The following is a 16,483-nucleotide window of genomic DNA, read 5'->3' as shown; positions in this document are numbered from 1 at the left end:
CTGACTTTCCAATAGAAATAACTACACCTTTAAAACAAAAACACAAAGCAAAAAAGAGTCATTTTCCAGATCTCCCCATAGTATCATGGTTCTTTGTGTGCTTCTTCTCTGCTGACACAGAGTTCCTGGCCCAGATTTTCACCAAGGACAAGGTCAGAGGTTTAAAGGGATTGCATATCTGAGGCACAGAGGGCTACCCTGTTCCTTGATCTTATGAGATGTTGCTCTGCCATGGCCCTCATCTTATTCTCTAAAGTCAGGGGTCTGGCAGATTCTCCATAGTTTTGGAGGGTCAGGCCTCTACTCACTCTGTATCAAAATAGATGCCTTCTTTCTCTCCAACTCCATCTTCATTTCCTTTCTTTCTTCCTTCATCTCACTCTTTTTCCCTTCCTTTCCTTTTTAATCTTCAGATTTTTTCATTGTTGTGATCTAACATATCTCGCTTCCAGCCCCATGCAATGCTGTATTGGTGAAGATGGGCTCCCTGCTGCATGCAGTGAGATCATTCACCGCCATTTGGGATAGCAACCATTTAGGATAGAAACCAGCCATTCCCAGGGTGAAAATCTCTTTTTCTGTATTTTATTCATGAATGTAACAATGGAAAGGTCTGATTGCCCCTCGACTCAAGGTATAGTAAGTGAGCAGCTCACACACTGAGCTCCTGAGGGTAGCGGTGCTAGCAACCAGAGAGGTAAATCCCAGACAAGATGTTCCTCAGAAAGTTCAGGCTTTGAGGTGCACAGCTCTGTGCTTCCCTTGGAGATTCTCCCTGTTGTGCTGTTCTGTCACTACCAACCAGAGCATGGGAGACCCCTCCCTATCTGTGCCAGAACTTCCCTGCAGTCAGTAGCCCTTTGATCTGAACAAGCAACCCAGGAAGCAGGAAGCACCAGTTGTCCATACACTACCTCCCAGCCTCTGTTTTTTGTTCCAGTTACTCTGTGGTTCCCCATAAATCTCTTGGCTCCATTCTGCTAACTGCAGTCCCGTTGGCTAGGGTTCCTCCCACTCTTGTGCCCAGCTCAGAGCAGGCGCATTCTGACCTCTGGGAAACTGGGCTAGTCAGCTCTCCTTGTCGTTCCTGCATGTTCCTCTGCCAGCTTTCACACAAATCTTTGTATTGCCATTGCCTGTTGATAGGATCTTGTTCTTTCTCTCAGAGATTCTGAGCTCTAGAACCAGGTGCATCAGTAGCGTTGTTCTAGGGGCAGTGTTGTGATGTGGCAGCTTAAGCCACCATTTCGGATGCCCACCTTCGGAATCAGAGAGCAAGGGCTCAATTTTCACCTCCACCTTCTAATCCAACTTCCTGCTAAAATTAAGGAGTAACCCTGCAGATAGAAGATCTCTCTTGCTCTCTTTCTCTCTCTGTTCTGCTTTTCAGATTAAAAAAAAAAAAAGACTAAATTAGGATCCTGGCATGGTGGCCTAGTAGCTGAGTCCTTGCATTGCAAGCACCAGGATCCCATATGAGTGCTGCTTTGTGTCCCGGATGCTCCACTTCCCATCCAACTCCCTGCTTGTGACCTGTGAAAGCAGTGGATGACGGCCCACAGTCTTCCCTGCATCTGCGTGGGAGACCTGGAAGAAACTCCTCCTGGCTTCTGATTGGCGCAGCACCATTTGGGGTTGAACCAGCTGAAGAAAGATCTTTCTCTCTGTATCTTCTCTATAAATCTGTCTTTTGAGTAAAAAAAAAAAAAAGTCTTAAAAAAATGAGACTCCAGTACCAGAGGATGAGATCACCCGTGTAGGTGTAGGGGCGCAAGCACTCAAGCATCTTCTGCTGCTGTATCACAAGTGGAGCACCCAGGTCTTGAAGTGGTGCCCATATGGGATGCTACAACATGGGACTCAATCTTTTTCCCCCCCCTTTAGAAAAAGTGATAAAGAAGGGAGAGAAAAAAACAGTATCTTTCATCTTCTGATTCACTTTTCAAATGGCTACCACAACCAGGATTAGGCCAGGCTGAAGCCAGGATCCTGGAACTCCACTTAGGTCGGCCGCATGGGTATAGGGATCCAAATACTTGGGCCATCTTTCACTTTTTTCCCAGGACATGAACAAGGAGCCTGACCACAAGCAGAGCAGCTGGCACTTGAACCAGTGCTAATATGAGATGCTGGTATTGTAGGCTGTAGCTCTACCTGCTGCGGGTGTGGAAAGGGAGAGTTTGTGGGGAATGACTTCCGAGATGCATTCCTACTGATGCTATGGTGCACTGAGGCTCTATTGTGGCTGTGATCTAATCCTCAAGAGGATACAAACTAGTTATCTTGCAGACCGCCTGACCTGAAGCCTATGGGACTACATCAAGGTGTGTGAAGTTTGTGTTTCTCATGGGAACTTCTGAAGAGAATCTCCTTGCAGTTTTAGCTTGGAGTCTGCCTACATTCCTTAACTCGTGCCCCCTTCCTTCCAGTTCTTGGTGTCCTGATTGTAGTACTCTAATCTCCTGTCTCCTTCTTAGGTATTCTTGGGATTCCCTCAGGTGCAGCTGAATAATGCAGGATAATCTCTCATCTCAGTTCCTTCAATAATACCCATGAAGTCCCTTCTACTATGTAGGGTGACATATTCCAGGCTTGTGGGAAATGGGACTGGAACATCTTTGAGGATGCTCTAGTCCAGCTCACCCTGTGAGGAAGGCTTCTTCTCTGCATTCTTATCTGTGTATGTCAAAGTTTTTCCCATTTCCCAACAGCTAAGATCCCTTATCCAGAAAATCTTGAATTTCCTTTTCCTCCAATTGGTCGTTCCTTAGCCTTGGCTCCTGCTCCTACTCTTGACCACGAGCACTTTTCTGGTCAAACCAAACCCTTCCTTGGTTTGTGCATGTCTGCCTCTGCTTTACTCCAAGAGTCTTTTTATTTCTCTCTGGAACACCTACCTCCACAGTTCTACAAAACTCTTCCTTACCCCACCCTACTCCAACTGTAGGTTCTAGAGGAGCAGATATGGGACTTGGCTCCCTTCTAATGACTACCACAGTGCAATCCAGTTCTTTGCCATTTAGTCTATGGTCCTAGATGACCAATGGGCCTCGGGGAGCAGGGGGGCACCTCTGATGAATCACTGTGTGCTGAGCATTGGCACAGACCTCGACCCCCCCAACAGGTGCCCACAGAATGGTGGAAAGTCTCTTTGCTGTCAGCACCTCTAGGGCGTTCCTGATCTGGAATGTTCACTGGCACAGCACTGGACAGTTAACTCATGTCATCATTTGATTTCCACATGTGCTGCCCAACCCCACCCATGTTAGACACACTGTATCAAGTTCCCCAGTGCTGCACCTCACCTTATGGCCACTAGCTGGTCTACTAGAAGCAGAAAATATGTCATCATTTGACTGTCTTAACCTATGTAACATTATGTGCATCCTGACAGGAGGCTAAATATACATTACTCAGACTTTCTTGGTCTAGTTGGTGTCCATGTCCTAAGGCCTTCTCCCCCGCGACCCACCACCCAGTTTCTCTCCCTCCCAGGGCTGGGAATGTATTACTATTTCTTCCCATTCCTTGCCACTCTCTGATCTGGCCTCCCTTCCAGCTTAAACGATTCTTAAAAAGATTTATTTTATATTTACTTGAAAGGCATAGTTAGAGAAGGAGACACAAAGAGGACTTTCATCCACTTCTTCACTCCCCAAATGGTCGCAACAACCTGGGCTGGAGCGAGATTTTCCGCATAGGCACAGTAACCCAAGCACTTACATCACCTTCCTGGACTTTCCCAGACACACTAGCAGGGAGCTGGATTGGAAATGGAACAGCTAGGACTTAAACCGGTGCACATATGGGATGCTGTCACTGTGGGCAATGGGTTATCCCATTTCATTGTACCACCAGTTCCAAAATAATTTTTCTTTTTGTTTCTTATTTGAAAGGCAGAGTCAGAGAAGGGGGGGGGGGCGAGAGAGAGAGAGAGAGAGAGAGAGAGAGAGAGACCATCCACTTGTTCTTTTCCCAGATGGCTTCAATGGCTTGAGCTGAAACCAATAACCAGGAGCCTCCTATGGATCAACTGCCCCAAAACTTGTACCATTCTCCACTGCTTTTCCAGGACATTAGCAGGGAGCTGGATTGGAAATGGAGCAGCCCCACAATTTATTTTTTAAGTCTGAATTTGATGTCAGTTTGCTGATTTACTTTGAAAGGCAGAACTTCCAGGCTAACCAGCTATTACTTCTTTTTTGCAGCAGAAGAGTCTACTCTGGAAGAAAACTTGATGTTGGCAAGTTGCTTGATAAGTGAAAGCTCTGATCATCTCAGAGGGGCTGTGCAGGGATGAGGGAATCCAGAGTTGACAGACCACAGCCTGGTGGAGCCCGTCTTCAGCAAGGAGGACCACAAAACTTGCGGACTGGCCCTGCTACAGATGACAAGACTTGACAGGGAGCATGCTCAGGTATTGGAGGGCTGTGGGGTAGTCCTAAGCATGGCTTGGTCTCTAAGAGCAGTCTGCCGTGGCCCATCTTGGTTACTAGTAGCTTTGACTTGGGTGGCTTTGCATCCTTCAGATGAGGAACAATGGCTGTGGCTAAAACAAGGAGCACTTGCCTCTTGGAACATATTTTTATTTTCTTCCTCCCTCCCTCCCTCCTTGCCATTCTAATTCCCTCCTTCACTCTATTATTTTATTTTTTTTAAAGATTTATTTATTTTTATTGGAAAGTCAGATATACAGAGAGGAGGAGAGACAGAGAGGAAGATCTTCCATGCGATGATTCATTCCCCAAGTGAGCCACAACAGCTGGTGCTGCTCCAATCCGAAGCCGGGAACCAGGAACCTCTTCCGGGTCTCGCACATGGGTGCAGGGTCCCAAAGCATTGGGCCATCCTCGACTGCTTTCCCAGGCCACAAGCAGGGAGCTGGATGGGAAGTGGAGCTGCCGGGATTAGAACCGGCACCCATATGGGATCCTGGGGCGTTCAAGGCAAGGACTTTAGCCGCTAGGCCATGCCGCCAGGCCCATACTCTATTATTTTTTAAGATGATTTATTATTTTCAAAGACAGAATGATACAAAAGGATAGAAAGATCTTCCGTCTCTTCGTTTGCTCCCCAGATGGCCACAATAGACCAGGCTGAAGCTAGGAGCCAGAAAGCCCCTTTGGGGTCAGAGCCTTATTCTGGAACCCCAGTGATCACCAACAGGATCACGCCTCCCAAGCCCAACTCTTAGTAGTAGAAGCCATTTGATTCCCTCGGGAAGTGATAGCCAAGGCACCTGTGTTCTCTTGTTTTGTTGAACCATTGAGTCGTACACCTTCTCAGCCCCACACAGGTCAGTCCCAAGTTGTACTGATGATTTCCCAAGAGAAACTGTGCTACTTTCATTTCTGGACACCCCTCCTCAGGTTGGTCCCTGAGCAACACTAGCCAGAGATCTCTGTAGGGGTGTGTGTGTGGCAGTCCTGACCCAAGGGGGTTCTAAGTGTCATCAGTCACATACTGGTTGGGGGAGGAGGAACAGAGAGATGGATTAGTAGAAGCATAGCATGAAAATAGAGCCTCATGGTGTTGATGGCAGAGCACTGGGGCAGGGGTCATGAATGCCTCCTATCCAGGTTGGTCTGCTGTCAGACTTGCCTTGGATTCCAGTGGCCTTCCGATTCCAGTGCCTTGGAGACCTCCCTCAGCTGGCATATTTCTGCTTCTCCCACATGGCTCAGGTGTTAGACTTTCCCAAGGCCCCTTTGAGGGCTGGTCTTATGACTAAAATTCCTCTATTCTTTGTTTCCATCAGCCTCCTAACAGGGCTGTCCCCTTATTCTCATGAATTAACCTGAGGGACTTGCTGCCTCTCAGACCAGGAGTACCAGCTAACACTTCTGTCTCCTCTTGAGTCTGTTGTGTCCCCTCAGATTGGAGACTTTTGTTTCTGTGTGTGTGTGTGTGTGTGTGTGTGTGTGTGTGTGTGTGTGTGAAGGGGGACTCTGCCTTATCACACATACACACACACAGAGGTTTCTTGATCATCTGGAGCAGGCCTATCTGAGGCTTCCTGAACAGAGAGCAACCTTGAAAGCAGCCACAAGGAGACTCGAGGGATCTGGGACTCCCAGATGACTGCCTACAAGTAGCATGTACGTTTCTAGGGCCATACAGGGAGGGGAGAGAACTGTAGGAAAAACACTTTGGGTTAGGGTTAACTTTATAGAAGCTGGGAAACCATGGGATGGCTCTCGCCTGGTTGTGATTTCTGTTTTTAAAGTGAAACATGTAATTTAAAAATATTGACACACATGCACATATATTTATACACACACATATATGTATAGTACCTATTTTGCCTACTGTAAGTACATGTAGTGTATTCTATAGCTGCCAGGTTTTGTTTATTTGTTTAAGGAAACTCTAGTTAAGCTGTGGTTCAGATTTGCATCTCCACCCTTGAAAACGCCCATATTTCACTTCAGTGTTGTATGGTTAGGCTTAACAGCACACCTTGTTACATGGATCAAGTCACAACCAGCTTTATCACAAAAGCACCGTGTACACATTTGTTTATCCATTCTAGTACCTTGATAGCTAGCCAACAAGTCACTCACCCATAGAAGCAAGCATCACGAGAAGCAGGAAATGTCACTCATCCCTTCTGCCTGCTACACGTCACTCCTGAGTCACAGTGCTCCAATCACTGAGATCTGAGAACATCTATTTTCCACACTCATCCTGAGTGAAAGATGCGGGTGTGGTGTGTATTGGTGGTGGGGACTTGTGCACAGTCGCCCTGGTTTGTGTATTGTGTTTTACCCAATGGCAAAGTCTTGGGTCACTGCTCCAACTGCTCCAGCAGCCATGGTGCTTCTGCTGCCTGGTGTACAATCAAGCCACTGAGTGAAAAACAAGGCTCTCTCAATGAACAAGCAAACCCCTCTGCAGGTTCATTTCTATGCCCCTAGGACATGTAGGCAAATGCTATTAGAGATTATTGAATTAAGCTGCCTGAGACCTCCATTTGATTGTGTTTCTAAAAGTCTACTATGAGTCAATTAATGCTTGGTGCTGGTGCCATGGCTTATCAGGTTAATCCTCCTGCTTATAGCACTGGCATCCCATTTGGGCACTGATTCGTGACCCTGCTGCTCTATTTCCAATCCAGCTCCCTACTAATGACCTGGGAAAGCAATGGAGGATGGCCTAAGTCCGTGGGACACCTAGAAGAAGCTCCAGGTTCCTAACTTGGGACTGGCCCAGCTCCAGCCTTTGTGGCCATTTGGGGAATAGATGAAAGATTTCCTCTCTCATCTCTCTCCCCATCTCTCTGATCTCTTTTTATCTCTGTAATTCTGCCTTTTAGATAAAAATAAATAAATCTTAAAAAAAAATTGTGCTGTCTTCCCCAGAGGAGTTCTCCTGGGGAAGGGAAGCCAGAGAAAGAAACTTTTAAAGGGGAGGTATCAGGAGCAGTGATGCCAACATGGAAAGATATTTTAAGCCAAAGACTTGCCTTTGCCCCTCAAGGTGAACTTTAGCTGGTGTACGAGAGCAGTCATAATCCATCCTACTATGCGGAAAGGCCTTCCCCAACAACATGCTCGCTAACATTTTATTGGGTCAAAGCCAAGTTCTCCCAAACCAGTTGGCTAAGCTTCTTCCCTCATCTTCACCACCTCTATCTGTAAGAAAGTGCCAGGAATGGGGGTAATCAGAGTTGGAGAAAGTGGAGTGTGCAGGCTGGGAGAGACGCCTACTCAGGCACTTCCAGGAGAGCATCCTTCTCTTGGCATTCGCTTGGAGCCAACTTTTCTTTCTTGTGACTCAGCCATCATTAATTAGAAAAACTGCGTGAGCATCCTTCTTTTCAGTCTGAAGCTCTGCCCAAGCTCAAGCTGTTGATGAGGCAGGCATTTGCTGCATTCTCATTTCAGATCTCAGAGAAGACTTACCTTTTCCAGAGGACCTTCTCTGGAGGGAGCTTCACCCCACTTCATGCTCTTTTGTAGGTTGGAGAAATTCACCCTTTCCCACTGATTTTTTTTAAAAAGATTTATTTGTTTATTTGAAAGGCAGAGTTAGTTAGAGAGGGAGAAATAGAGAGAGGACTTCCATCCGCTGGTTCACCCCCCTGAGGTCCCATTGTTGATGTAGCTTCCCAAGATGCATGTCTGGAGTCCCAAGCAGTCCCAAGAGCAGTGCATGGGACTACATAGGAGGAGTACATCAGTATGCTTTATGGAAGAAGAAGCATCATGAAACAAAGAGAAGAACCTTGAAGTTGCAGGAGCTAAGGTTTGTTTGCCAATTCCCACAACCAACAAGCTGTTGTTGTGGTAGCTTACTCATCCAGCTGAGCCTCTCTGTCTTGGCATCCATAAACACAAGGTTCTGTTATCTCTTATACTTGATTGTGAGATTTTCCAGTGAGGTACCATAGGTGTGAGAGCCTACTGTGGTATTTGTCATTAAGAGGAAGTTCAATGAAAACTATGCTCCTCACTGCTTTCTACCCCTTCCAGTGAACTTTACTCTTCATTCCATCAAGCAAAGCCTTCTTGGCAAGTATCCAGCAGAGATGGGTGTCAAGGGAGCAGTTTTATTGGATGCAACTTATGGTGCCTTTTAGAACTTCTGGACAGAGAAGAGTGGTCCATGTTCTGCTGATCCAGAGGATGACTTGAGGAGTGGATACCAGATGCGTCTTGTTACTTGTTTACTCAGTACTTTGATGTGGCATAAAATCTCTCATGTTAGTTATTTCAAAATTTTCTTCAGGAACTATGAGGCTTATCTGGAGAAATAGTCTAAGTGTATAAGCTTAAGGAAAGAAGGCTGTTTCAGGTGTGGGGAGGATGGCCAAACAGGCCAGGTACCTTGACTGTGTCTTGTCCAGAAGTGCATGGGACCCTTTAAAAGAGAAATCAACTGACTTCCACCTTGGAATGGACTGTTACTTACCTGCTTTCAGTTGAAACAGTGAGTGTGGGTCATGCCTACACAGGAATTACCAATGTTTGTGGTGATCCAGTGAGTGTATATTAAAAATCTGACAAGTATTGCATCAGCGAGGAACCTTGAGGACACCATGTTGAATAAAATGGGCCAGGCACAAAAAGGACAAAAAATGCTTTATTCCATCTAAGTGAACTCCTCTAGAAGTCAAATTCATGGAGGCAGAAAGTAGAATAATGGCTGCCAGGAACTGCTGGGATGGGGGGCTAATGTCTAAAGGGGACAGACTTTCAGCTTGGGAAGATGAAACGTTCTGGAAATAGGTGATGGTGATGTTTACGCAACAACGTGTGAGTGTGCAAATAATGGTTAACATGTACTTCCGGTCATATACATTTTACTACAATAGAACTATGTGTGTATATGGTCTAATCAGTGTGCTAAGTTTTTAAAAAATTGTGTTATCAATTATTTTTCAAAGCTGATACTGTCAATCAACATTGTGAGACGTAAGAAATATAGCAGCTGGGCTTGTTCGTTTATTCACCCAAGACTCCATGGCTGCCTGCTTTGTCCGGGCTCCTGAGCCAAGTTCAAGGATTTCAGGACCCAGTCACATGGCTGCTGTTCCAGCACTCAGGTCTGAGGCGAGGATGAAGACCTGGCCGGTGAACCCCCAACTAACCAGGGGAAGCTTGTCCTCTGGTGGCAGAGAGACAGAAAAGAGGAGGAACCCCTGAATTGCACCTGGTATTCGGGGAGGCGGTGCTTAGCTGGAGCCTATTGTACGAGGAGGATTCTTAAAAGCAGAAGAGAATGGGCACTATGTGAGGAATGCGGGCCGGCCCTGGACACAGACGAAACATCCTGACGTGTCTGGACAGTCCGAGAAGCGACAGGAAACCTGGTGCATGTCAGAGTGAGGCTCGAAGTTCCTGGGGACAGTGAGGTGGAAGGAGGACACATGGTATGGCTTCAGAGCTCCTAGGCTCGTCTCGGTCCCCTGGCTGGTGAGACGCTGGCTAAACGAAGGTAAAGGATCTCGGTTTTCTCATTAATATCATGGAGATGGATGGGATTAGAACACTCCTGCGCAGTGTTTACCTGGGGCGCATTTGTAGCTGCTTCTGTAGATCTGTATCACCTTAGTATCTACACAGCCTCTCTCTCTGCGCACGCGCACACACTCACACACACCCAAGGCAGGAGGGCTAGAGCTGGGAAGGTTTGGAAAAAAGCCTTAGTTATTTATAGATTTTGCTTCTCTGTTTTTCAACCAGAGCATTTTGGCTCCAGGAAACAGCAAAAACACCCTGGGTGTGTCTAGCACCCCAGGTCTCCCCAGCCCGACTTCTTTGTCAGAGCATTGCAGGGAGCTGAGGGCCTATGGCAGAGGATCTGGGTGGGGTCTGGGGTGTCGGCAAGGGTGGACACCACGGCTGGAAGCCTAAGACTGGTTCTTTTTTTAAAGATTTATTTATTTTATTGGAAAGGCAGATGTACAGAGAGGAGGAGAGAGAGGAAGATCTTCTGTCTAATTATTCACTCCCTAAGTGGCCACAATGGCTGGTGCTGCGCCGATCTGAAGCCAGGAGCCAGGAACTTCTTTCTGGGTGCAGGATCCCAAGGCTTTGGGCTGTCCTCAACTGCTTTTCCAGGCCACAAGCAGGGAGCTGGATGGGAAGTGGTGCTGCCAGGATTAGAACTGGTGCCCATATGGGATCCCGGCACATTCAAGGTGAGGACCTTAACCATTACGCTATTGCGCTGGGCCCAGACTGGTTCTTTTATTGGTTACTATGTTTGGGGTCAAAAGTTCGGTCTTCCAGGTGGCCCAGTTAGCTTTGTTACTGTGAACTCCACAGTGTCTCAGTACAGTCCTCCCTGGGCCCATTTCCTGGAGACCTAGTTTGAGAGGCAGGAGGACCATTTTTGTAGTGAATGGTGGTGTATTCTCACACTTATGTGAGTGTCAAACATGGATGACTTAGACGTAATAGAGCCCAAATAAATGATTTGGTTCAGAGCAGATAGTTGGGGAGGCGGCAATGACATATGAGCCTGTTTGCTATTGATGCCTAACCTAGAGTCAATTTATTAGATTTTATAGTTACTGTCAGGACTGGGGAAGGCTGTTTAGAATAAGTAGAATATCAAGACCTTGGAAGGGTGGGGAAAGAGAATAAGAGAGTAATAATTGTGAAAGCTGTCCTTTATTGAGCACTTACTATATGCCAGGAACAATACAAGGCATCTCAGCTCTATTCATTCTTCTGTTTTGGGGGGTGGGAAAGATTCAGATCTCTATTGTTATCAACTTGTAATGAATATTTAGTATGTTAGGGCCGAAATACAATATGTAGGGCTAGGACTCTGTCATTCTGGACATCAAAGATACAAATCAGAGGTGTGACACCAAAAACCAAATGGCAGAAGTGAAGGAAGTCAGGTAGCAAGCTGTTATGTTGATTATTGCAAAGCTAAACTCCCTGGAGGAACTGTGCCTTTAGAAAGGGCCTGGGACTTGTTCTCCTGCATGCAGCAAACCATAAAGGTGGTTTCGGGAGGGAATCCTTCCCACACCAAGGGCGGAAAACAGGCTTGATCCCCAGAACCGGGTCATTGGTGCTGCAAAGAACCAGGATAAAAAAGCTCTTTGAAGTCACCCTTATCTTCCACAGCTTCTACACCCTACCCCTGTGTGTCTGTTAGTGACATTCCTAAAATTTACTACACTAGTCAGATGACCCGTTTGTCCTGTCATTGCTACACAAATTTATTGTTTTCTTGTTTAAGAAACATAAAGACATGTTGCTTTGGTCATTTCTTTGGCCTTTACTCCTATGAGATGCTTACTTGAATGTACATCTCATAAAGCCTGGGTGTCTTTTGTTGTTGTCAATCTGTTGCTGTATTAATTTGATTTTCGGATCCAGCCAAAGAGCCCACGTCACAATTGGGGGTGGCAAGTGTAGAGAGGGTCTCTCCCTCCCCTGAAGCAACTGGAGGGTTTTATCTGTTTTGGTTATGACCAGATAAGGGCACAAAAAAAGGCCCCTTTTCTTTTCCTTGCTTTGTGAGCTAGTTCAGCAAAGCTGCTGAGGGAAGAGGCTGGACGGGTAAAACTGTCAGGCAGCTCCGGTGAAACTGACAGGCTGTAACTGGCAGACGTTTCGATAGAAGTGATCAGAGTTCAATGTATTGAACTCGTGTGGAAGCCTGAAGAGCTGATCAGTGTCATTCATGTTTCTGTTTGTCTTGTTCCTTCTTTACTCTCTTACTGAGATTATAGTTCATGCTTTTAAAGTGTGCGATTTGCTAGGTCTTAACACACAAACAAAACTGTACAACATTTGCTGCTATCCATTTCCAAAACATTCTCATTACTCCCAAGAGAAGTTCTTTACCCCTTAGCATCCTATCCTATTCCCTAACCATGAATCTTTTTGGTTTATGATGTTCTGTAGTTTTTAGCATACCAATCTTTTACTTTTTGTTTATTTTTTTTTTTTAAATGTTTCCTTCATCTAATGTGAAAGCAATGTGGTAGAGAAGCGACATCTTTTATCTGCTAAATCACTTCCCAAATGCCCACAACAGCCGGGGCTGGGCCAGAACAAAAACAGAAGCCATAAACTGCATCTGGATTTCCCATGTGGGTGGCAGGGGCACAAGTGTGAGCCATCATCCGCTGCCGTTCAGGACACAGGTGGAAAGCTAGATTGGAAGTAAAATAGCTGGGGCTCAATACAGAGCTCTGAACCCGCTGCACTACAATGCCTGCCCATATTTTTACTTACTTTTTAAAAAAAGATTTATTTATTTTTATTAGAAAGGCAGATTTTTACAGAGAAGACAGAAAGATGTTCTGTCCGCTGGTTCACTCCCCAAATGATCGAAACAGCTGGAGCTGGGCCCATCCAAATCCAGGAGCCAGGAGCTTCCTCCAGGTCTCCCACGTGGGTGCAGGGTCCCAAGGCTTTGGGCCATCCTCTACTGCTTTCCCAGGCCACAGGCAGGGAGCTGCAATGGAAGTGGAGTAGTTGGGACATAAACCAGCACCCAGATGGGATCCCGGCGCAGGCAAGGCGAAGATTTAGCCGCTGAGCCATTGCGTCAGGCCCTGTTTGCTTACTTTTAAGAAAAGTATTTGCCAGAGTGATAAGTGGGTTAAGCCACCATCTGCAATGATGCTATCCCACATGTGTGCTGGTTGGAGTCCCAGCTACTCCACTTAAGATCCAGCTCCCTGATAATGTGCCTGGAAAGCTAGGGGAAGATAGCCCAAGTGCTTGGGCCCTAATCCGGTTCTAATCCCGGCAGCCCCGCTTCCCATCCAGCTCTCTGCTTGTGGCCTGGGAAAGCAGTCGAGGACGGCCCAAATGCTTTGGGATCCTGTACCCGTGTGGATAGGGCAGGTGTTAGAACAGCTTCATGTCCCAGAAAGGCAGTTAATGGTTTGCCCCAGCCCCCGAGTGCATCTGTGAGAGCACAGTTCCAGTGTGGATCTACTATGCTCTCAGGCCCCACGGCTGCGTGCAGTCAAGGAGGCGTCAGACGCAACAGAAAGAAAAGGTGCAGCAGTTTTGCTGTGCGTTGCTTTTCCAGAGGCTCGCTCAGCTTCTGTGGGTTGCCTCTGCTTCCTGGTGGGGTGGGATGGTGTATCTGGGATTATGGGGGTGATTAGTTCACCCCAATTTGGACTGAGGCTTACCGGGAGAGGTGCTACTTCTGGGTAGCCTTCCATTTTTGTGCGTGTGTTTTCTTGTCTTGTGTTCAGTCAGGTATCTGCTGCTTAAAGGGGAATTTTCCAGACAGAAAAATTGGCTTTTATCTCAGCTGTTATCTTTCTGTCCTTGGAAGCAGGTAACTCAGAGCACTGGACGTTTCCTGATAGCCCTGACCAAATGGCAAAAGGAAAGGAAAAGGAAGAAAATAAAACCCATCTCTGTGTGAGTTTTCTTTTGGCCTTGATAGAATGAAATACAGTTAGAGAGCAGAGAAAAACTGGCTTGCCTGTTTGTTTTCTCTGAGCTTGTGTGCATAGGACGAATGTGGATCTGAGCCTGGATCGTGGGAATCTTTTGGAGGAATCTGTAATTATTTATAGCAGAGACGAGGAAGGCCCCAAATGCAGTCACTAGGTATGCTCAGTGGATATAAACATGTGAATTTAAAAATAAAAGTATGACTTTTGTGCTCCGTGTTCAGTTAGAAAATGTTAATAATCGTAGCTGAGCAGAATGATATGATCAAAGTAGTGACCACCAGCCTTCCTCACCTTCCTCCGCTGGGGCTGCCGGGCAAACACCACACAAGGGATCAGCAGCACAGTTTACTTCTCACAGCTGGAGAGGCTGATGCCATGTCCAGTGAGGGCCTGCTTCCTGGAGGGTAGACAGTATCTGCTCGCTACATCGTCATGTAGTAGAGGAGGTGAGGCAGCTTTCAGGGTCCTCTTTCATCAAGACACTAATCCCAACTGCGAGGCTCTGCTTTCCTGTCCCCTCCTAAGGCCTCTACCTGCTGATGACATGGTGGTTAGGGTCTCCAGATATGGAGCTTAGCAAACATTAAGATCATAGCAATATTAAATATTGAATCATCTGCACATCATAGCATAATGAATTGAATATCAAATTCTGATACCACATTCAGATAAACAATTAAAAATAAAATCTTGTCTTCTGTGGTTATTCCATGATTCCAAATGATGTTTTAAAATAGGCCTTTATTAAAGCAGTATTGGAAATTAGGGGCTGAATTAATTAATTGATTAATTAATTAATTAATTTTTAAAAAATTTATTCATTTTGATTACAAAGTCAGATGTACAGAGAGGAGGAGAGACAGAGAGGAAGATCTTTCGTCCGAAGATTCACTCCCCAAGTAAGCACAGCGGCCGGTGCTATGCCGATCCGGAGCCGGGAACCAGGAACCTCTTCTGGGTCTCCCATGCGGGTGCAGGGTCCCAGTGCTCTGGGCCGTCCTCAACTGCTCTCCCAAGCCACAAGCAGGGAGCTAGATGGGAAGTGGAGCTGCTGGGATTAGAACTGGCAACCACATGGGATCCCGGGGCGTTCAAGGTGAGGACTTTAGCTGCTAGGCCACGCTGCCGGGCCCAGGGGCTGAATTTAAACCTGCTTTCAGCAAGGAAGCCTCATATAGGAACTGAAACGTGGACAACCCTGGCTGCTGACAAGAGCAGGCAAGCTGCCTGCTGAGTCCCCAGCAGCTTTTGATCAACGCAAATCAAGGGGCTGGCCCAGGGGAGAAGTCACACAGATGCGTGATGCGGTGTGGCTGTCAGGTCACAGCGGGATATGCCTTGAGGGGGGAGTATTTAGATATTCGTAGCCACCCACTGTCACGGGTGGATGTGTGCAGGTTGCAATCAGCTTTCCATCTTTCAACCAACAATGTGAAGACTTGGCAAACCCTATGCTGTTTGCTAGGCAAGTTGGGTGAGGCACTGCAGGGTGACAAGCTGCCCGCGTTGTAAGTGTTGTCCCCTGCATCCCTCTGGGCAGTGGCAGGAGGTAAAGCCTGTGTGAAAGCAAAAGCTGGACTTGGGGAAGAGGACTTGGTTCAGCACTGTGACAGTCGTGGGTTCAAACATTCAGGATGTCAGGCATTGTCATGTACCCACCCTCACTTCTTCGGCATGCACGATAGCCTGCTTGTCACTCTTAATTTTATTTAATTTTTCGAAGTCAGAGAAAGATGATGGGATCCAATGAATTGAGACCTAGGAGTTAGGTGTTCCTGGTTCTAGCTTGGCCATCCTCTGGGTGGATGACCTCGGGCCTGTTTCTTCCTTTGTGAAATTAAGGGGATCAACTTACAAGCCCTGGTAGTCACTGTTTTCTTTTTCCAGTTTTAAAATATTTGAAATACACAATTCATATGAAAGTAAATGTACATATTTTTATAGTGTGTCAGCTTTTTTAAACTCCTCTGTTTCTGAACGGACATTTAACACAGAAGAACACCTATGCATAGCACTCAATGAGTAAACTATTTCCAACATAATTTTGTTGTTGCTGTTGTTAAAAAAAAATGTGTGTTTATTTATTTTAAAGTCAGAATCACAGAAAGAAAGAGAGAGCTTCTCTCTCCTGGAGCTGGGCCAGTCAGGAGCCTGGAGCCCCCTCTAGGTCTCCCTGTGTGGCCCAAACACTTGAGCCATCTCCTGCTGTTTTTCCCAGACCATCAGCAGGGAGCTGGGTCAGAAGTGCAGCAGCCAGGACCACGAACTGGCACTCCTGTGGCATCGCAGCATCGCAAGCCACAGTGCCAGTCTCGTTTCCAACATCTTTATGTCCTGCTGGGTATTCCACTTTGTGACTTCCTCCCTCTCAGGGGTCCCTCATCTCGGATTTTGTATTCTTTAGTCCTTGTTGCCTTGATAACTTTGCCATGTACATAGCATCCTAATCACATGATATTTAGTTTTTTGCCTGGTCTTGAATTCCAGGTCAATGGCCCAAAACTCATATGTGTTCTGTTTTTTTCTGAAGAGTCTGCTCATGGGAACATTTCTGACAAGGGTTGTCCCTGTGTTTCGTGTTCAGTT

The 16,483-nt window shown here is 46.5% G+C and overlaps 1 protein-coding gene across 2 annotated transcripts in view; it reads left to right on the top strand.

Moving 5' to 3' along the window:
* ADCY9 (adenylate cyclase 9) overlaps nucleotides 1-16,483 on the top strand; it is a 165,865-nt gene that overhangs the window by 24,049 nt on the left and 125,333 nt on the right. For both annotated transcript variants that reach the window (XM_004586704.2, XM_058680987.1), the window contains exon 2: nucleotides 4,209-4,417. In XM_004586704.2, coding sequence (XP_004586761.2) covers nucleotides 4,388-4,417 — 30 coding nt within the window. In that variant the 5' untranslated portion in view covers nucleotides 4,209-4,387. The remainder of the gene's footprint in view (nucleotides 1-4,208; nucleotides 4,418-16,483) is intronic.

This window comes from Ochotona princeps, chromosome 24, assembly GCF_030435755.1.
Source record: "Ochotona princeps isolate mOchPri1 chromosome 24, mOchPri1.hap1, whole genome shotgun sequence".
NCBI lineage: Eukaryota > Metazoa > Chordata > Mammalia > Lagomorpha > Ochotonidae > Ochotona > Ochotona princeps.
Note: the sequence above shows the minus strand (reverse complement) of the source record. Positions and strands in the feature narration are given on the sequence as shown.